Below are 14,996 nucleotides of genomic sequence, written 5' to 3' on the forward strand. Positions count from 1 at the left end.
TCTTCTTGCCTTCAGGTAGGCCTTTTTGTTTTCCGAATTCATAGCCGAACACTCTGCCCTTTGCTCACGCAGACCCCGTCCCAGCTGGAGACGTGGAGCGAGGCTCCAGGAGCTCCCTGCGGGGCCGCTACGGGGAGGTCATGCCCGTGTACCGCCGGGACAGCCACCGAGACGTACAGGCCGGCAGCCACGACTACCCCGGCGAGGGCATCTACCTGCTGAAGTTCGACAACTCCTACTCCCTGCTTCGCAACAAGACTCTCTACTTCCACGTCTACTACACGAGCTGAAGGCCCTCCGGGACGGGATGCAGGTGGCGCGCGCCGGCTGGAGCAGGCTGCCAGCTGGGGCCTGTTGTCCTGGATAGGCAAGGGCTCCAAGCTGAGCGTGGGGCGCCCGACCCTCCCGCCCTGCTGATGGACCTGACTGTTAGCCCCATCCGTGTAGCTTTGCCCCGTCCTTGGCTTCTGCAGATGGTGGCGTGGTACCCCTGCTCTGTGGTCCCTGACTCACGCTCTCGTTGCTTCCGACTCCAGCAAAATCTCTCTGCGGAGGACACCCATCAGGCCAAAAGCCTAAAAGGAAGTTGGGTGTTGCCTTTTCAAAATAGGTTTGTTTTGGTTCCAGGTGTATGCTTTCAACCACTGCGCCCTCCTCTTGCAGAGCCTTCACGCAGACGAGTTTAGTGGCCACCCGCTCTCTTCACTTTTCGAAAGGACAGAAAGAGGGAACAGCACTCTGTCTGTGAAGGAGCCCAGTGTCGGGGACATGGAAAGCTCTGGCCAGCCTCTCACCACTGCCGTATTCCCGCCTGCTGGTTCTGCCCGTTCTCTAGCAGGCTGGGAGCCCCCACTGCCTCTGGAGGGCTGGTGATTTCACCCTGCCTCTCCTCTCCTTTCCCTTTTCTAAGTCTGTGCCATCACAGCAAGAACTTCCACGCAGTCCAAAGTGATGACCCCTGTAGTCTAAGCTATTCCGGGAAGAAAAACTGCCTCCATCACTTCCTATATCGAAAGGCGGTGTTCCTTTCCAAGGGCCCTGGGGGTGGGAGGGGGAAGGGTGGAAATTAGGTACTGGGTTGATCTCAGATGCCACATCTCCAGAAGTCAAGTGTTACTAAATCATTTCATGTATAATCAAAGAAGGAGGGGTAGATAATCTGAGAGAAGAGGTTAAAAAACAAAACAACACTCCAGATTCCCCACCACTTTTTTTTTTTTAGTCTTTAGAAAACGGGTGATATTTAGAAATTTTGCTTTGGGACCAGTCAGATTTCCTAAGTTTCTAGATGTCTAGGTTACTTGCATTCAGGGCTACAGGCTTTTGGTGTTCGAAGTCTCGAAGGGGAGATGGTCATGAAGCCTCACTGCTGCTGCTGGTCGGCTTTGTTCTTTTACCAGGCTGAAGCCTGTACGTTCCCTGGGGATGGCCTTTTCCACGCCATGAAGTGGGCGTGCCGTGGGGAGCTGCCTCCAGTGTCCCCAGAGGCACGTGGTGGCCAGGCCCCGCCCCAGCCAAGGAGGAGACAGAGAAGGGACCACTGCGACCGTGTGCCTCCTCCTCTTATTCCCTGCGTCAAGCCTGTTACTACTGCCTTAGAATTCTGAGGAAGAATTAGATTTATTTATTACTTTTATTTATTGTTAAAGCCACATTTCACTTCACCTTTGAAACAGTTCCCATCTGTTTCTCAGAAGGCTTCCTTCCACCTGCTCTGAGCCACCGAGGCCCCCTCTCCTGTGGAGTCTAACTAAATGGAGATTTCAGGCAAAGACGGGGAGGGCTGATGTTCCATTCCTGTGGTGTCAGTCCCTGTGAGGCTCTGGGAGGGGTCTGCCCCTCCTGAGGTGGATGAATGATGCCCCCCCCAACCCCAGCCTGCTGCTCCCAGCACTCCCTGTGAGGATCTCTAGGTTGTGAGGGAATCTGCCCGTTTGTCCAGGATTGAGTGAGTGTAGAGGACTTGACCAGCCAACCAGAGGCATCCCGTGATGCCAGGACTGCCAAGCCCTCCGCCTGCTCTGAGGAGTCAGCTGCGTCACGATGCTTCCTTTGGCTCCTTCCTTCCCTGTGTGGGAGCCTCACACCACGCCTCCCCTCTGCACAGAAGCAGAAACTCAGCGACCAGGGCTCCCCATGACGGGTCCTTAGCGGCACCTCTGTCACGAACAAAGGGCGCTAGAGCCGCACCGTCTGTTCCTCCGGGAGCACAGCCCCAGGTGGGAGAGGATGCCGGGGCCCACCGTAGCATCCCTCCTCCTCCAAGCAGCCTCATACCTCCATTACTTTACGTCTGAGTGCATTCTGTAGAGGATTATACACTGGCCCAAATTTCTATGCTCTGTAAGAAGTTAGTAACTATTCTAGCAACTGCCTACTGAGGCGCTGAAAGCAAACTCGCTGTGCGGTCATCCCATCAGGTAGCCGTGTGATCATCACTGAAATTGAATCATGCCTTAGCTAATTGAATAGAATCTTTATAAAATAATTTTCTACCGAGCTCTTCTCCAGTCAGCTACAGCCTGGCTTATTTTTCCTGTTTATTGTTAACTTCCGACTTTCTGTTAAGACGGAGCTGTCGGGTCATTGGAGTCTCCCTGGGATGACACTTTCTGTTGTTGATTTTTGCCACGAGAGTCTCTGTATACTTGTTTTCTTTAGAATCCTAGTTCTGTTGCATCAGGGAAGCCTGAGGGACTCGTTCCCATCGCCTCAGTGTGCCTCTTATTGTCTGGTCACTTTTGAAGTCCTGGACATTGTTATATTTCATTCTGTACCTGTGTTTTGTTAACAGTCAGTGCTTCTTTGATCCATTCACACACACACTCACACAAATAGCTAAAAGAAGATATTTTCACCATCTAATGAATTTACTATCCCATATTAAGTCATCTGAAATTACTGAACTTTGGGGACAAAATATTACCTATAAAACACATGTAATTACTGAGAATTTCATGGTTCAGCAAACCCTAAGAGGTCGTCACTTCCTTAGTCTCTCTCTCTCAGTTTACGGAACCAAACAATGAAGTGAAAATCACTTGCTTTCACCTTCACCCTGTTCTTTAGAGCATAAATATTAACATACAATGGAAAGAAAGTACTTCCCAGTAGGAGAGACTGAAAGTCTCTCTACAAGGTGGCCAAGTTCTTAAGTTTCTTTGGTTTATTTAGTTTTGCTGCTTTGTTGAGAGATGGGACATTTAGAAAGTTTAGGGTGTTAATTTTTCTCAACATTTTATTTTGAAAAATTCTCAGCAAACAACATTTAAAAGAAGTATAGTATAAGCACCCTTATGTATATCCATCACGCAGATTTTAAAATTATAAACTGCTAACTTTTAAACAAAGATGATTCTGCTGTTCTGTTCCTTTTGACAGGTGTCCAATAGAGTATTCCCTTCACAGACATCAGCTCTCCAGTGTCAGAGAGTTCCTGGTTTTTAGCAAACTCACCTCATTCAGTGCCAGTTAACCAGGGAGGTGATCCTCATAAAAATGTTTCCTGTTCTCCATTTTTCAGAACTCATGCTATATTTTCCATTTCGTACTCTTGCCTGGAGAATCCCAGGGACAGAGGAGCCTAGTGGGCTGCCGTCTGTGGGGTCGCACAGAGTCGGACATGACTGAAGCGACTTAGCAGCAGCAGCAGCAGCAGTAGGCTCTAAAAGCTAATGTTTTCTTCTCTATCTGGCATGTCAGAGTGAAGGTAATTGTGAAACTGCTTTCCACTGGAAAGACTTTTTTTCTGATCTCTGTTGCTTTCCAACATATCCTCAGGACTGAAATTAACACTCGGATCCTCAGACATAATGTAGCTTTAAAATAGAAGTAGGTAGTAACTTGAAATTAGGCCATTCTTAGTTTTTTTTTTCCCTTAATTGATTCATGCACTTTAAAAATATTTTTATCTGTTATTTAGGAAAGAAAATCTTATACTTTTAAAAAGTATATATTGTCCCTTATAATATATATATGGAAGAGTTTTAACTGAAAGTTTCCTGAAAGCTCACTATCTTATTTTAATCAGTGGGTTTAGATATTATTATAAAACATCATTTATAGAAAATACCTGTATGTTTTTGATGAGCCCTATCCAGTCCCTCTTTGAAAGAAATTAGGTGAAACCCAAACCCAAAATATTTTTATGTTTATTTTAAGACCACTTTTCTGCAGAAGGTTGCCTTTTAACCGCAAAGTATAAGGTTCTAAGGTACAGAGCTGAGTGACCCCTAACATTTACACAAAAGGCTATTGTTTTAGAGGAAGGGATAGGAGTGAAAAGGATCGTGCAGCTTGAGGAACTGCCTTTTTTTTTTTTTTTTTTTTTACATTGATAATAAGGAATGAAAACGAGAGAGAGAAAAGCTATTAAATGTATCCCAGAATCTTGCTCATATTCTGATTCTGTGTAGTTCTTTAGTTTGCTTTTCATCCATTGAAATTTTTCTTTTGGTCAGAAACCTCACTGGTTCTCACTGTTCTTGTTGGAGACATCCCAAACTCACTTTGCTTTCTTTTCCAACAAGATTGCCTTTGGAAATATTTTTGAGTAGGTCTCCTCTGCTAAGTGTAACCCTGACCTGAGGATTGACTTCACCTCTATACCCTCTGGGACTTGTGGGTCCAGCGCCATAGAAAAAGATGGTGACTTTAGAAAGGCTAGGAGGAGTTCCTGCTATGTCCCTGTAGCCTCAGTTGGTTTTGACTATGGCCAAAAAGGGATGAAACAGATTCATTTTGACCAACATCCCGGAATAGCCTCAAGCCACAAAACTTTTTGTGAATGAGCTGTGCCCTCCGTAGGCTGACCTCCCTGTGAGGGGTAGGAATCTCATTCCCTTTCATCTTGTGTGGGCCAGTCATACACACACAGTCAATGGGACCAACAGGCAGACACAATTTGGTCTTCCTTTTAGAGCCTCCATTTAGAATCTCTCCTGGGTCGAAAAAGTTCACACCAACCTCTTTAACTAGTCTCTTTCCACCTAGCCAAAGGGTAGACCTTTTGGAAGCCTGAATTTGCTAGAAGTGGAAAGGGCACCGACCCTGTAGAATCTTAGTGGTTGAAAAGAATTGGAAAGTGAGTTTCTGTATGAAGGAAGGTGGTCTCATTTTTTTGGTGAGGGGTAGCTTGTTAAGGGATTCATGCTCTTTAGAGAGCAAGTCCTTGTATTCATTGTATCTGATTGAGCTCATGGAGCCACCATGCATGAATCTTTGGGGAGTAAGTAGGGGATGGGTGTTTAAAACTAGTCACAAGTTGGTGCTTCCCAGCAACCCAATACATGGTGAGTGTCCCTATGACCGAAGTCCCAGTTTTCATGCATGTGGGATCCTGTCCCTAGGCCCTCATTTCCACACAACTGAGAGACAGAGAGGGGCCAGACCCATATCCAAGTTTACATAATTAACCAGAATTAGATAATAGTGTGAGCTGAGTAGATAAGCTGATCAACCTTGGCTGGAAGTAGGGCTGGGGAGGGCATTCTAGGGATGAAGAATCAAGAGACTCAGGGAAGGAAGATAACTTACATGAGGTCTCAGATCTTCGTGGAACACCTCGTGTGTTGTCATATGGACATCCCATGTACTCACCAGCTGGGCAAAGACACAAGCCATTTCTAGCCCCATGGCAGGCCCCTCATGCCCCCTCAGAGTCCACACCCTTCTTCTGCCCCCAGAGCCACCGCTGTTCTGACTTCTGTCACCAGGGAGCACCTTCTCCCTCCCTGAACTGCATGTTAATGGCATCATACCGCGTAGTAGTTTAGACCTGGCATCTTTGTCATCAAGCCGCTGCCGGTCTTTTCTGGAGGCTCTGTTCTCTTCCCTTGGTCTGTAGGTCTGTCCTTCTGATAATACCATACTGTCTTAATTCCTTCTCCTCTTAAGCCCCTGCCCCTGGCTTCTAGGGTTTACGTGACCTGGGAGGCTCTTTGGTAGTGTTCCAAGATGATGTCGTATGACTTACAGCCCCACCTTGGGATAGCTGGGTGGGTAACTCCCGTGTGACTGTGCAGTTGGAACTCTCCTTAAGCTCACCGAGTGAGTGAAAAGGATGTGATGATGCTCTGCTGATGGGGATGACACACTAATTGAGTTGGCTGGGAAACAGAGCCAGGCCTCCGTCTACGGGCCCTAGACCCTGTCACCGGCCGTGCTGTGATCTCAGTGTGAGGCGGCAGCTCTGCAGGTCCGCAGAGTCCGGCTTCAGGGCCCACTGAGGGGCCAGTCTAATGTGGGCAGTGACTCTGGCCTTCCGCAAAGGAGGACCTCCTGAGAGCCGGTTCCCAGTGGCCTCTTTTCTGGGACTGGGCGGCAGCACCCTGGCAAGAGCTGCTTTGGTTCTTTTGGTACCTGGTTAATGATCGGTGTCACCCACTTGCTCTGTCCAGCCAGTCCAGCACCTGTGGGCACGCCTTTGACATCCACCCAGTTATTTAGGTAGTGAGGTTAGGGCAGGATCTGGGACCCAAAGGGTGAGAGAAACTTTGCTAAGTATTGTGTGGCCAGATTTCAGAAATCACCACTCCCTCTGGGGTGCTGCACTGTCCCTCATGAACCAAGAAGGCCAGACAGAGCCCCTCCTATCTTAAAGTCTTGTCACCAGTCTAAGAAAACACAATTAATTACCTAAACCCTTGTTAGTGGGGGTTCATTTACAAACAGCAGTGTCCTCAGAAACTAAGTCCAAAGGCACAAGACTCTGGCTTTGAAATAATCTGTAGTCCTGGTCACTGGTTTGAACTCACAATCTGATTTCTTTCAGTCCCCCAGGTATGTGGACCAGAGTTGATTTCATGGCTCTTCTTCACTCTGATAAACAGATGAGGAACATGTATGCCAGAAATTTAGAGGTACAGGCTTTTGAAAAATTAAATTCCATAGTTCTCTGTCATTTTAAGTTGACAGGTTTGATTCATCTAGGGATAAAATATGTGAAATGGTTTCCAGGGGATCAAGTACATATATTTTCTGAATGTTCTGATACAGGATCATGAACAATTGTAAAGTTTTGGTTTGAAATACGATAGTATATGGGATAACAGAAGAGCCTTTAACTCACAGTCAGGTAAAGGAGCTCTCCTCCTGAACCCTTTTCCTCACTCAGGTTTGAAATGCCTCATCTGTAATGTTACCTGTAATTGATTATTACCGTTGGTTTTCAGGTTCAGTCAAGAATCATGTGGAAAACATTATCCTAATTCTTTCTCTCCTCTCCTAAGCAGCATATTTTACTGAGAAATTTAAAAAATTTAAAACTCCACTAACATCCTCTTCTGAAATGATTGTCCCATAAATGAATTTGTTTTTTATTTAGTCAACCTGAATTATTTCCATTTAGCTATGTTCAAGAGCAAGTAAAGTCTGGAGAAAGAAACCTCATCACTCATGACTCTGCTGTACCCTTTTCCCTTAATAATGGGAAGTGTCCTGAAATCCCCAGAAGAAAGCTGCTTTGTAATCAAAGTGATGGATTATAAGAAAGCCAGTCTTTGGGTAAGGATAATTGGAATAGAGGAGGTGCTTGAAGATCTCCTAAACTACCTTATGCCATTTAGCTTGTGTTTCTGAAAGGCCTGCTTGGGTGCCATGCACTGAGATCTATCAGTTGACTGAAAGATGATCATGCTTTCTTGGTAAATATTTTTAAGCAACTGGCAACCACCAAGGCATTCTTTCCTTATCATTCTAGATCACGCACTGATGCTGACGTTGCAAAAAGGAGTCTGGAAGGGAAACAGCGTCACAGCCTTTTCTCTAAAATACACGGTGTCCCAAGCAATCATTTGTCACAGTCAGCTAGTTATGTGTTCCCTTCCATGACAAATGCTGCCAGCATCGCCTATGATTTCTAAGAACTCTGAACCAAATTGTTATTTGTTATGTCCTGCTGAGTGGTTTTCCCTTTAATAAAATACTGTATTTCCACTACCCTGTGGCACTGAGTGTGTTGCCTGATACACATGGGATCCTGAGCTACTGTTCCTGAAATAGCTCAGTTCTTGTGTTTTTATATTATGTAACCGTTTTGTGATGCTTTTGTGCATTCTTTGTCTTCTTTTCTGAATTTTGACATGTCATAAATAAACTTTTTCACTATGCACCTGAAACATCTGAGTTATACTTTAATTTTTAACATTTTTTCTTCATCTCTCCTCTGCATCTTAAGAGGATAAGTGTTCTTTAAATCTGTGAATTATTTTATAATCTATTATTATAAAAATTTAAGAAAAATTAACAAGAAAAAGTTAAGAGTGAGATTAACGATAGAGCTTTCATCCGCATTTAAATTAAAAAATATATATGTATATATATATATTTGGCTGTGCCGGGTCTTGGGTGCTGCACGTGGACTTTATCTGATTGTGGTGCTCGGGCTTCTCATCACCACAGCTTCTCCTGTTGCAGAGCATGGGCTCTCGGCCTGCAGGCTGGACTTTATCTGGTTGTGGTGCACAGGCTTCTCATTGCCATGGCTTCTCCTGTTGCAGAGCATGGGCTCTCGGCCTGCAGGCTGGACTTTATCTGGTTGTGGCGCACGGGCTTCTCACCACCACGGCTTCTCTTGTTGCAGAGCATGGGCTCTCGGCCTGCAGGCTGGACTTTATCTGGTTGTGGCGCATGGGCTTCTCATCACCACGGCTTCTCCTGTTGCAGAGCATGGGCTCTCGGCCTGCAGGCTGGACTTTATCTGGTTGTGGCACACGGGCTTCTCATCACCATGGCTTCTCTTGTTGCAGAGCATGGGCTCTCGACCTGCTGGCTCAGTAGTTGTAGCATACAGGCTTAGCTGCTTCGTGGCATGTGGGATCTTCCCAGACCAGGGATAGAACCCATGTCCCCTGCATTGGCAGGTGGATTCTTTAACCACTGGACCACCAGGGAGGTCTGCATTTAAATTTATATCTGAGTATGAACTGGGATCTGGGCTTGGCCCAAGGGAAGAAACGTTAAGAGTTGTCGTTTAGTCGCTAAGTCATGTCCAACTCTTTTTGCAGCCCCAGGGACTGTAGCCTGCCAGGCTCCTGTATCCGTGGGATTTCCCAGGCAAGAATACTGGAGTGGGTTGCCATTTCCTTCAACAGGAATCTTCCTGACCCAGGGACTGAACCCGTGTCACCTGCATTGGGAAGCAGATTCTTTACCACTCAGCCACCAAGGAAGCCCCTAAGTTTAGAGTGATGATTACTAAATAGAACTTCATTTGTTTTGTTAGTATTTGATCCCCAGGGATGTTCATTTTCCGGTGGGCTGACTATTCAAACTGGGAATCAGGACTTTGGACACCACAGTAATCATTGAACATAGTCTGGGTAATACTCGGCCTACTTTCATTTGCGCAAATGATACTGTAAGATACCTTCAACCTGCCTTACAATGCCGCCTCTGCACATCCTTGGCGTGTACTCCAGAACAGGAAGGACTCACATCTGAGCAGAGGGGCACCATTAAATATTTTCTTAAGTGATACCTGTGGTCCTAAGATAAGCCTGTTTATTTTTCCCTGCTTTCTTTTACCACATATGTATTATAACTTACTTTAAAAAAAATGCTGATATTTTTATTTAATTTTTTTTTTGGTTGAGTCAGGTCTTCATCACAGCAGATCTTCGTTGTGGCCTGTGGGATCTTTCCTTGCAGTGGGAGGGCTTCTCTCTAGTTATGGTGCAGGGGCTCAGTAGATGTGGCGTGTGGGCTTGCCCCACACTATGTGGAATCTTGGTTTCCTTGACCAGCAATCAAACCTGGGTCCCCTACATTGGGAGCTCGGAGTCTTAGCCACTAGACCATCAGGGAAGTCCCTGGGGATCTTTAATGCATTGTGTTTGGGTATGCCAAATATACTATGTCACTGATGACACAGAACATATTGGAGAGTCTTTTCTAACTTTTATTTTATTTTTTTCTGTAAATGGTTGTTTTTCATAGTTAAACCATTATCACTTGGCTTTTGCTGTATGAAATCTCATCCCCACTGAAATCAGGAAGCATATGAACAGGCATCTCTTTTTTAAATTAATATTATTTTTGACTGTGCTGGGTCTTCATTGCTGCTCACAGACTTGCTCTAGTTGTGGCGAGCAGGAGCTACTGTAGTTGTGCTTGGGTTTCCCACTGCAGTGGCTTCTCCTGTCTAGGAGCACAGGCTCTCGGCAGGCAGCCTTTTGTAGTTGTGAAGCACGGGCTCAGTAGTTGCGGCTCACGGGCTTAGTTGCCCTGCAGCATGTGGAATCTTCCTGGACCAGGGAACAAACCTCTGTCTCCCGCATCGGCAGGCAGGTTCTTATCCACTGGACCACCAGGGCAGTCCCATTTTCTAACTTTTAAAGGCACTCTTTATATGATCTGTCATATCATTGACCCTGATATCCTTCAGGATCATATACATGTGTGCAGCCACACACTGCAGCCCTTGACATCCAGTCTGATGTTCTGTAGCCCGTGAAGTTCTTGCTACATTCAGCAGACATCTTAGTTCAGGTATTTGCCCTAAGTGGGCTAATGCCTGCTTTTGACCTTGGGAACAAGAGCTAAATAAGCTATGTTCAAAGGTTAGAAGGAGCCAATAGAATGAGACTTATCTTATGAACATGTATATCTACCTGCTTATCCAGTAGTTAAGTTTGCTGCTGTCCTTAATGATTATGTAAAATTGCTTGGAACAAAATCGTTTATATTTTGATATGTTCTTAAAGATTTCCTGGCAGCACCCCCATTCTGCTTTCATCCTTCTAAAGTATTTATCAGGACTTACTATTTCCCTGGTGGCTCAGATGGTAAAGCGTCTGTCTATAATGCGGGAGACCAGGGTTCAGTCCCTGGGTTGGGAAGATCCCCTGGAGAAGGAAATGGCAATCCACTCCAGTACTATTGCCTGGAAAATCCCATGGACAGAGGAGCCTGGTAGGCTACAGTCCATGGGGTCGCAAAGAGTCAGACACCACTGAGTGACTTCACTTTCACTACTTCCATAGAGCTGGAAGATTCTCCATATCTAATAACCAGCATTAAGTCATTCCAATATCTGTTCTTCATCCACTATGGCCACGCCCACTGCAGAAGGAGGGCAGATCAGACCTCCCTGCAGTCCTTGGCATCCTGGGATTGGGTGTCTACAGATCGGTCTTCACAGATCTAACAACTGATGTGGAAATAAAGAAGGGCCTGCCTTTCACCACTCGGTCAGCCATGGGGGAGAAACCCTTCCTGGAAAATATCCTCTCAATAGGAGATAGCTTTTGGATTGAGAGATATATCTGAACTCAGCCCCCGCCCAGTCAAATAAGAATTTACTTGCAGACTTGAGAGAGTTGCAGAGGAGGTCGTTTTAAAAACCCTCTATAGAAGCTTAATTATTGCTAAGCATTGGAGCCACGGTCTGACCTCTAGAGAAAAGTCTACGCACTTGGGGAAATATTTGCTTCTTCATGATCTGCCAGGGTCCTAAAAGAGGAAGAGACATTCAGGGAGGGAGAAGGTAACCAGCCATGATTGTATAGGAAGGGCATCTCTCAATTTCACCTGCATTTATGGAGTGAGGCTAGTCGCTGTGCTTGGAACTGGCGTCAAGAGAGACTGGTCAGTATTGCAGCCCTAGAGGACCTTGAGGGAGCTCTGCCCTCACACAGGGGAGAAGGTATAGGAATGTTGCTTTCTCCCTACAGCACAGCTAAGTTCCTCTGGAAATAGAGAAGAGTCTTCTCTTCTCGCCCATGTATCCAGCCCCAGGTTCTGGGAGGATGGTTTCCTAGGGGGAGGGGCTGAAGCTGGTCACATCTCAGGTCTCTGCATTTCTGAGCAGCAGGGCAGCTACCCATGTTGATGCCCTGGACACCATGGAGGCCCCAGGGCTGGAACACAGATAGCCTCGGTAGCTTTAAAACCGCAGGCCTGGAAACCCACAGATGCTCTCCTTTCTCAGGAGTCGCGTCGTTCAGTGAGGCCACAATGCTATGCATCCGGCTGCCCCCCGCCCCATTCCTTTTCCATCCCTCAGCTGGTCCTGAGCTGGTGGCTTCCCTGGGCCTGCCTGCTCTCTGTTCCTTTCAATTCCATCCCCCCTGGTTCCCTCACCTCCACAGTCCCAGCCTCCAAAGTTCACAGGAAACTCCAGAAAAGCTGCAGCAGCCTCTTGGGAGCTGAGTTGGTTCTGGGTTAGTTTTCTCCTTGGTTCCAGGTGAAGAAGGTGGCAAGAATGGTTCCCAGCCCTGACCTGGAGACCATTTTGCTATACACTGTGTGAAGAGCTCCGTGGCTCAGGTTCTTTAAAACACAAAAGTCTCCCCTTCACAAAAGCATCATGTAATAAGGAGACGGACTATGGTTCCTCTACAGTTGAGAACCACAAAGGTTAGTCAGCCACATCTCTGGGTGGCTTGAGTCGTGGATGTGGGGACACCTGAAGAACCGAACCCAGTGTTTCTCAGCAGCTCAGAGTAGCCCAGAGTGAGTTTCTTTGGTTTAGACACATCTGTTTTTTGTTTGTTTTTTTTTTTTTTTTTTAGACACATCTGTTTTTGTGGGGGAAGAACAGGTTTGTCTGGGCTCGGGGAAAACCAGAAGACAAAAAGAAGGCCTCAGAAATGTGACGACTCCAAGGATCTCGCTGAGACCAGAGCAAAAGTCACAGTGTTTTATCTCTACCCTACCCAACCCACTGCTGGTATTCACCTTACAATACGTGTCAGAAAATTCGTGTTGAACTAGAGAGGACCGGAACTATGAGAAAAATATAAAAATGAGTTGTACATGAGGATGGTTTCTACATATGCTTGATAACGAGGCTGTATTGCCTCTACCTCATTTAGATTTCCTTAAAATCCATTCAGCTTTAGCCACCAGTTTTAGGATGGATGATGGAGGCCCTAAGGTTAAACAGGTTAATTTTTTTTTTTTTTTTTTTTTTGACCGCACTGCAGCATGTGGGACCTTAGTTTCCTGACCAGGGAATGAACTCTTCCCCTTGGATTGGCAGCACAGAGTCCTAACCTCTGGACCTCCAGTGAAGTCCCAGACAGGTTAATATTGTGCTGCTCGTCCAGGAGGAGACGTGAGTTGAAATACATCAGCTCTTGGACATTATCTCAGATCAGACATACAAGCAGACAGGCATGATGTTTGGGCAGTGGAGTGAGAGCTGGACAGGTCAATGTCCAGAAGTCAGTGGGGAGGCATAAGCTCAGCAAGAGCAGGGGCTGCAGCTGCCTTATCCAGTCACACAGCCACAGCCCCCAGCCCCCAGCCCCCAGCCCGTGGGGTGGGAATGCTCACCGCATGCTGGCAGACTGAGTGGAAGGAGGGGGGTGCATTAGCAGCTGGAGCAGGACGGCCCCCAGCCCCCAGCCCGTGGGCGTGGGAAGGCTCACCCCACGCTGGCGGACTGAGTAGAAAGAGGGGGGTCCATTAGCAGCTGAAGCACGACGACCCCCGGCTAGTTTCTAGGAGGAACCCCAGCCCACCCGGCTTGTTATACCAAGTTCCCCTTGGAATCGTTCAGACTAGGGGCGTGGGCTCAGCTTGTCTCTGTGTCTGGAGCCTTGTCCTAGATGTGGGTTCTGGCTGGTGCCCGCACTTCCCAGAAGTCTGTTGGGCTTCTCTGTCGCCTGGAAACGAGGCCAGGAGGAGGGAGGGGTGGGAGGACGTGGTAACCTCAGCAGTGCTGGCAATCACTTTGGATTATTTGGGCTTCCGAAGGCACCTGTGAGTGTGAGGCAGAGCCAGCTGTCGCCTTGATCTGGGGACGTGGCAGCAGCACCCCAAATGGCCAAACCTCACTCCTGCCGCTCGCCCGCTGCTCCTTGCAGACCCCACTCTCTCTGGATGGCCAGGGAGTGCAGCCTGAAGTGTGGGGCCCCCACTCTTCCCCCTGAGCTCAGTCCCTCTTTAAAATCCACCGGAGCTTGAATCACCTTCAAAGTCCAAGTTAGGTGACCGTTGCAGATCCCAAGTTGAGATTAGTCTCTGATCTCAAGGTTTCTTGGAGAGAGCCCAGGGGAGTCTGATGCAGCCAGGCGAGTCTGGAGCAATCTGGGGGAAAGGGCCCAGACGGCAGCAGAGCAGGACACACACAGCCTCCCTCTCCACTGCTGTGTCTCATCTCCCTTCCTGTGCTTCTGTCTGTCTCCACTGGGACAAACTCGCTTTGGGACCAGAGTAGCCCACCTTGGTCACTGGAGAGCCTGGAACCCAGGTCATCTAAGAGATGAGATGCCACCAAGGAGCCCAGGATGAGAGGGAAGAGCTAGGTGCCCTGGGATTGGAGCTCAAGAAAAGGGGACTCACAGGGACGTCTCTGGTGGCCCAGGGGCTAAGACTCCGAGCTCCCAATGCAGGGGGCCCAGGTTTGATCCTGGGTCAGGGAACTAGATCCCACATGGCTGCAACTAAGAGTTAACAAGCTGCAACTAAAGATCCCGCATGCTGCGAGCAAGACCTGGCACAGCCAAATAAATAAGTAAATATTTAAAAAGAAAAGAGACTCATGGCTGAGAGAGGGGACTTCCATTTGGACTGGACACATATATCTTAATTCCCCGTTTAAACCTCAGTTACACAGGGAAAGAGAAATCTCAAGTATAGGATATACAGGTCATCTTGTTTCTCTCCCAGAAGTGACCCCAATCTCCTCACAGAGAGCGGTGGGGAGATCATCTCTGTCTAGACGTCATCCTGGTTCTGGCTGCTCACTGCCAGGCTTGGGGACCTGGTCCAGGGAAGCCCAAGGTAAGCTGTTACCAGGTTGGTCTCCTGAGCTCACCAGTTGGAGGCTGTTTATGCTGCCCGTGGAGGAGCCTGCCTCCACTCCCAGGACCATTCACAACGGGATGTATCCTAAGTATCAAACCCTGGGGTTGGTCCAGAGAACGCCGCCCCCGAAAATGAGGGACTTGGCTGAGAGAGCCTTAGAAGTAGTACCACTCTCAGCCCTGGGTGCTCAACTGGTCACAGGATGCTCTCTCTCCTGCTTCTCATACCTGTTCTCTCCTGGG

At 47.5% G+C, this 14,996-nt stretch overlaps 1 protein-coding gene across 2 annotated transcripts in view; it reads left to right on the forward strand.

Moving 5' to 3' along the window:
- TMED8 (transmembrane p24 trafficking protein family member 8) overlaps nt 1–8,117 on the forward strand; it is a 37,473-nt gene extending 29,356 nt beyond the window's left edge. For both annotated transcript variants that reach the window (XM_006052896.4, XM_044924699.2), the window contains exon 6: nt 73–8,117. In XM_006052896.4, coding sequence (XP_006052958.2) covers nt 73–290 — 218 coding nt within the window. In that variant the 3' untranslated portion in view covers nt 291–8,117. The remainder of the gene's footprint in view (nt 1–72) is intronic.
- Nucleotides 8,118–14,996: the final 6,879 nt, after the last annotated feature.

Source organism: Bubalus bubalis, chromosome 11 (genome assembly GCF_019923935.1).
Source record: "Bubalus bubalis isolate 160015118507 breed Murrah chromosome 11, NDDB_SH_1, whole genome shotgun sequence".
Taxonomy (NCBI): Eukaryota; Metazoa; Chordata; class Mammalia; order Artiodactyla; family Bovidae; genus Bubalus; species Bubalus bubalis.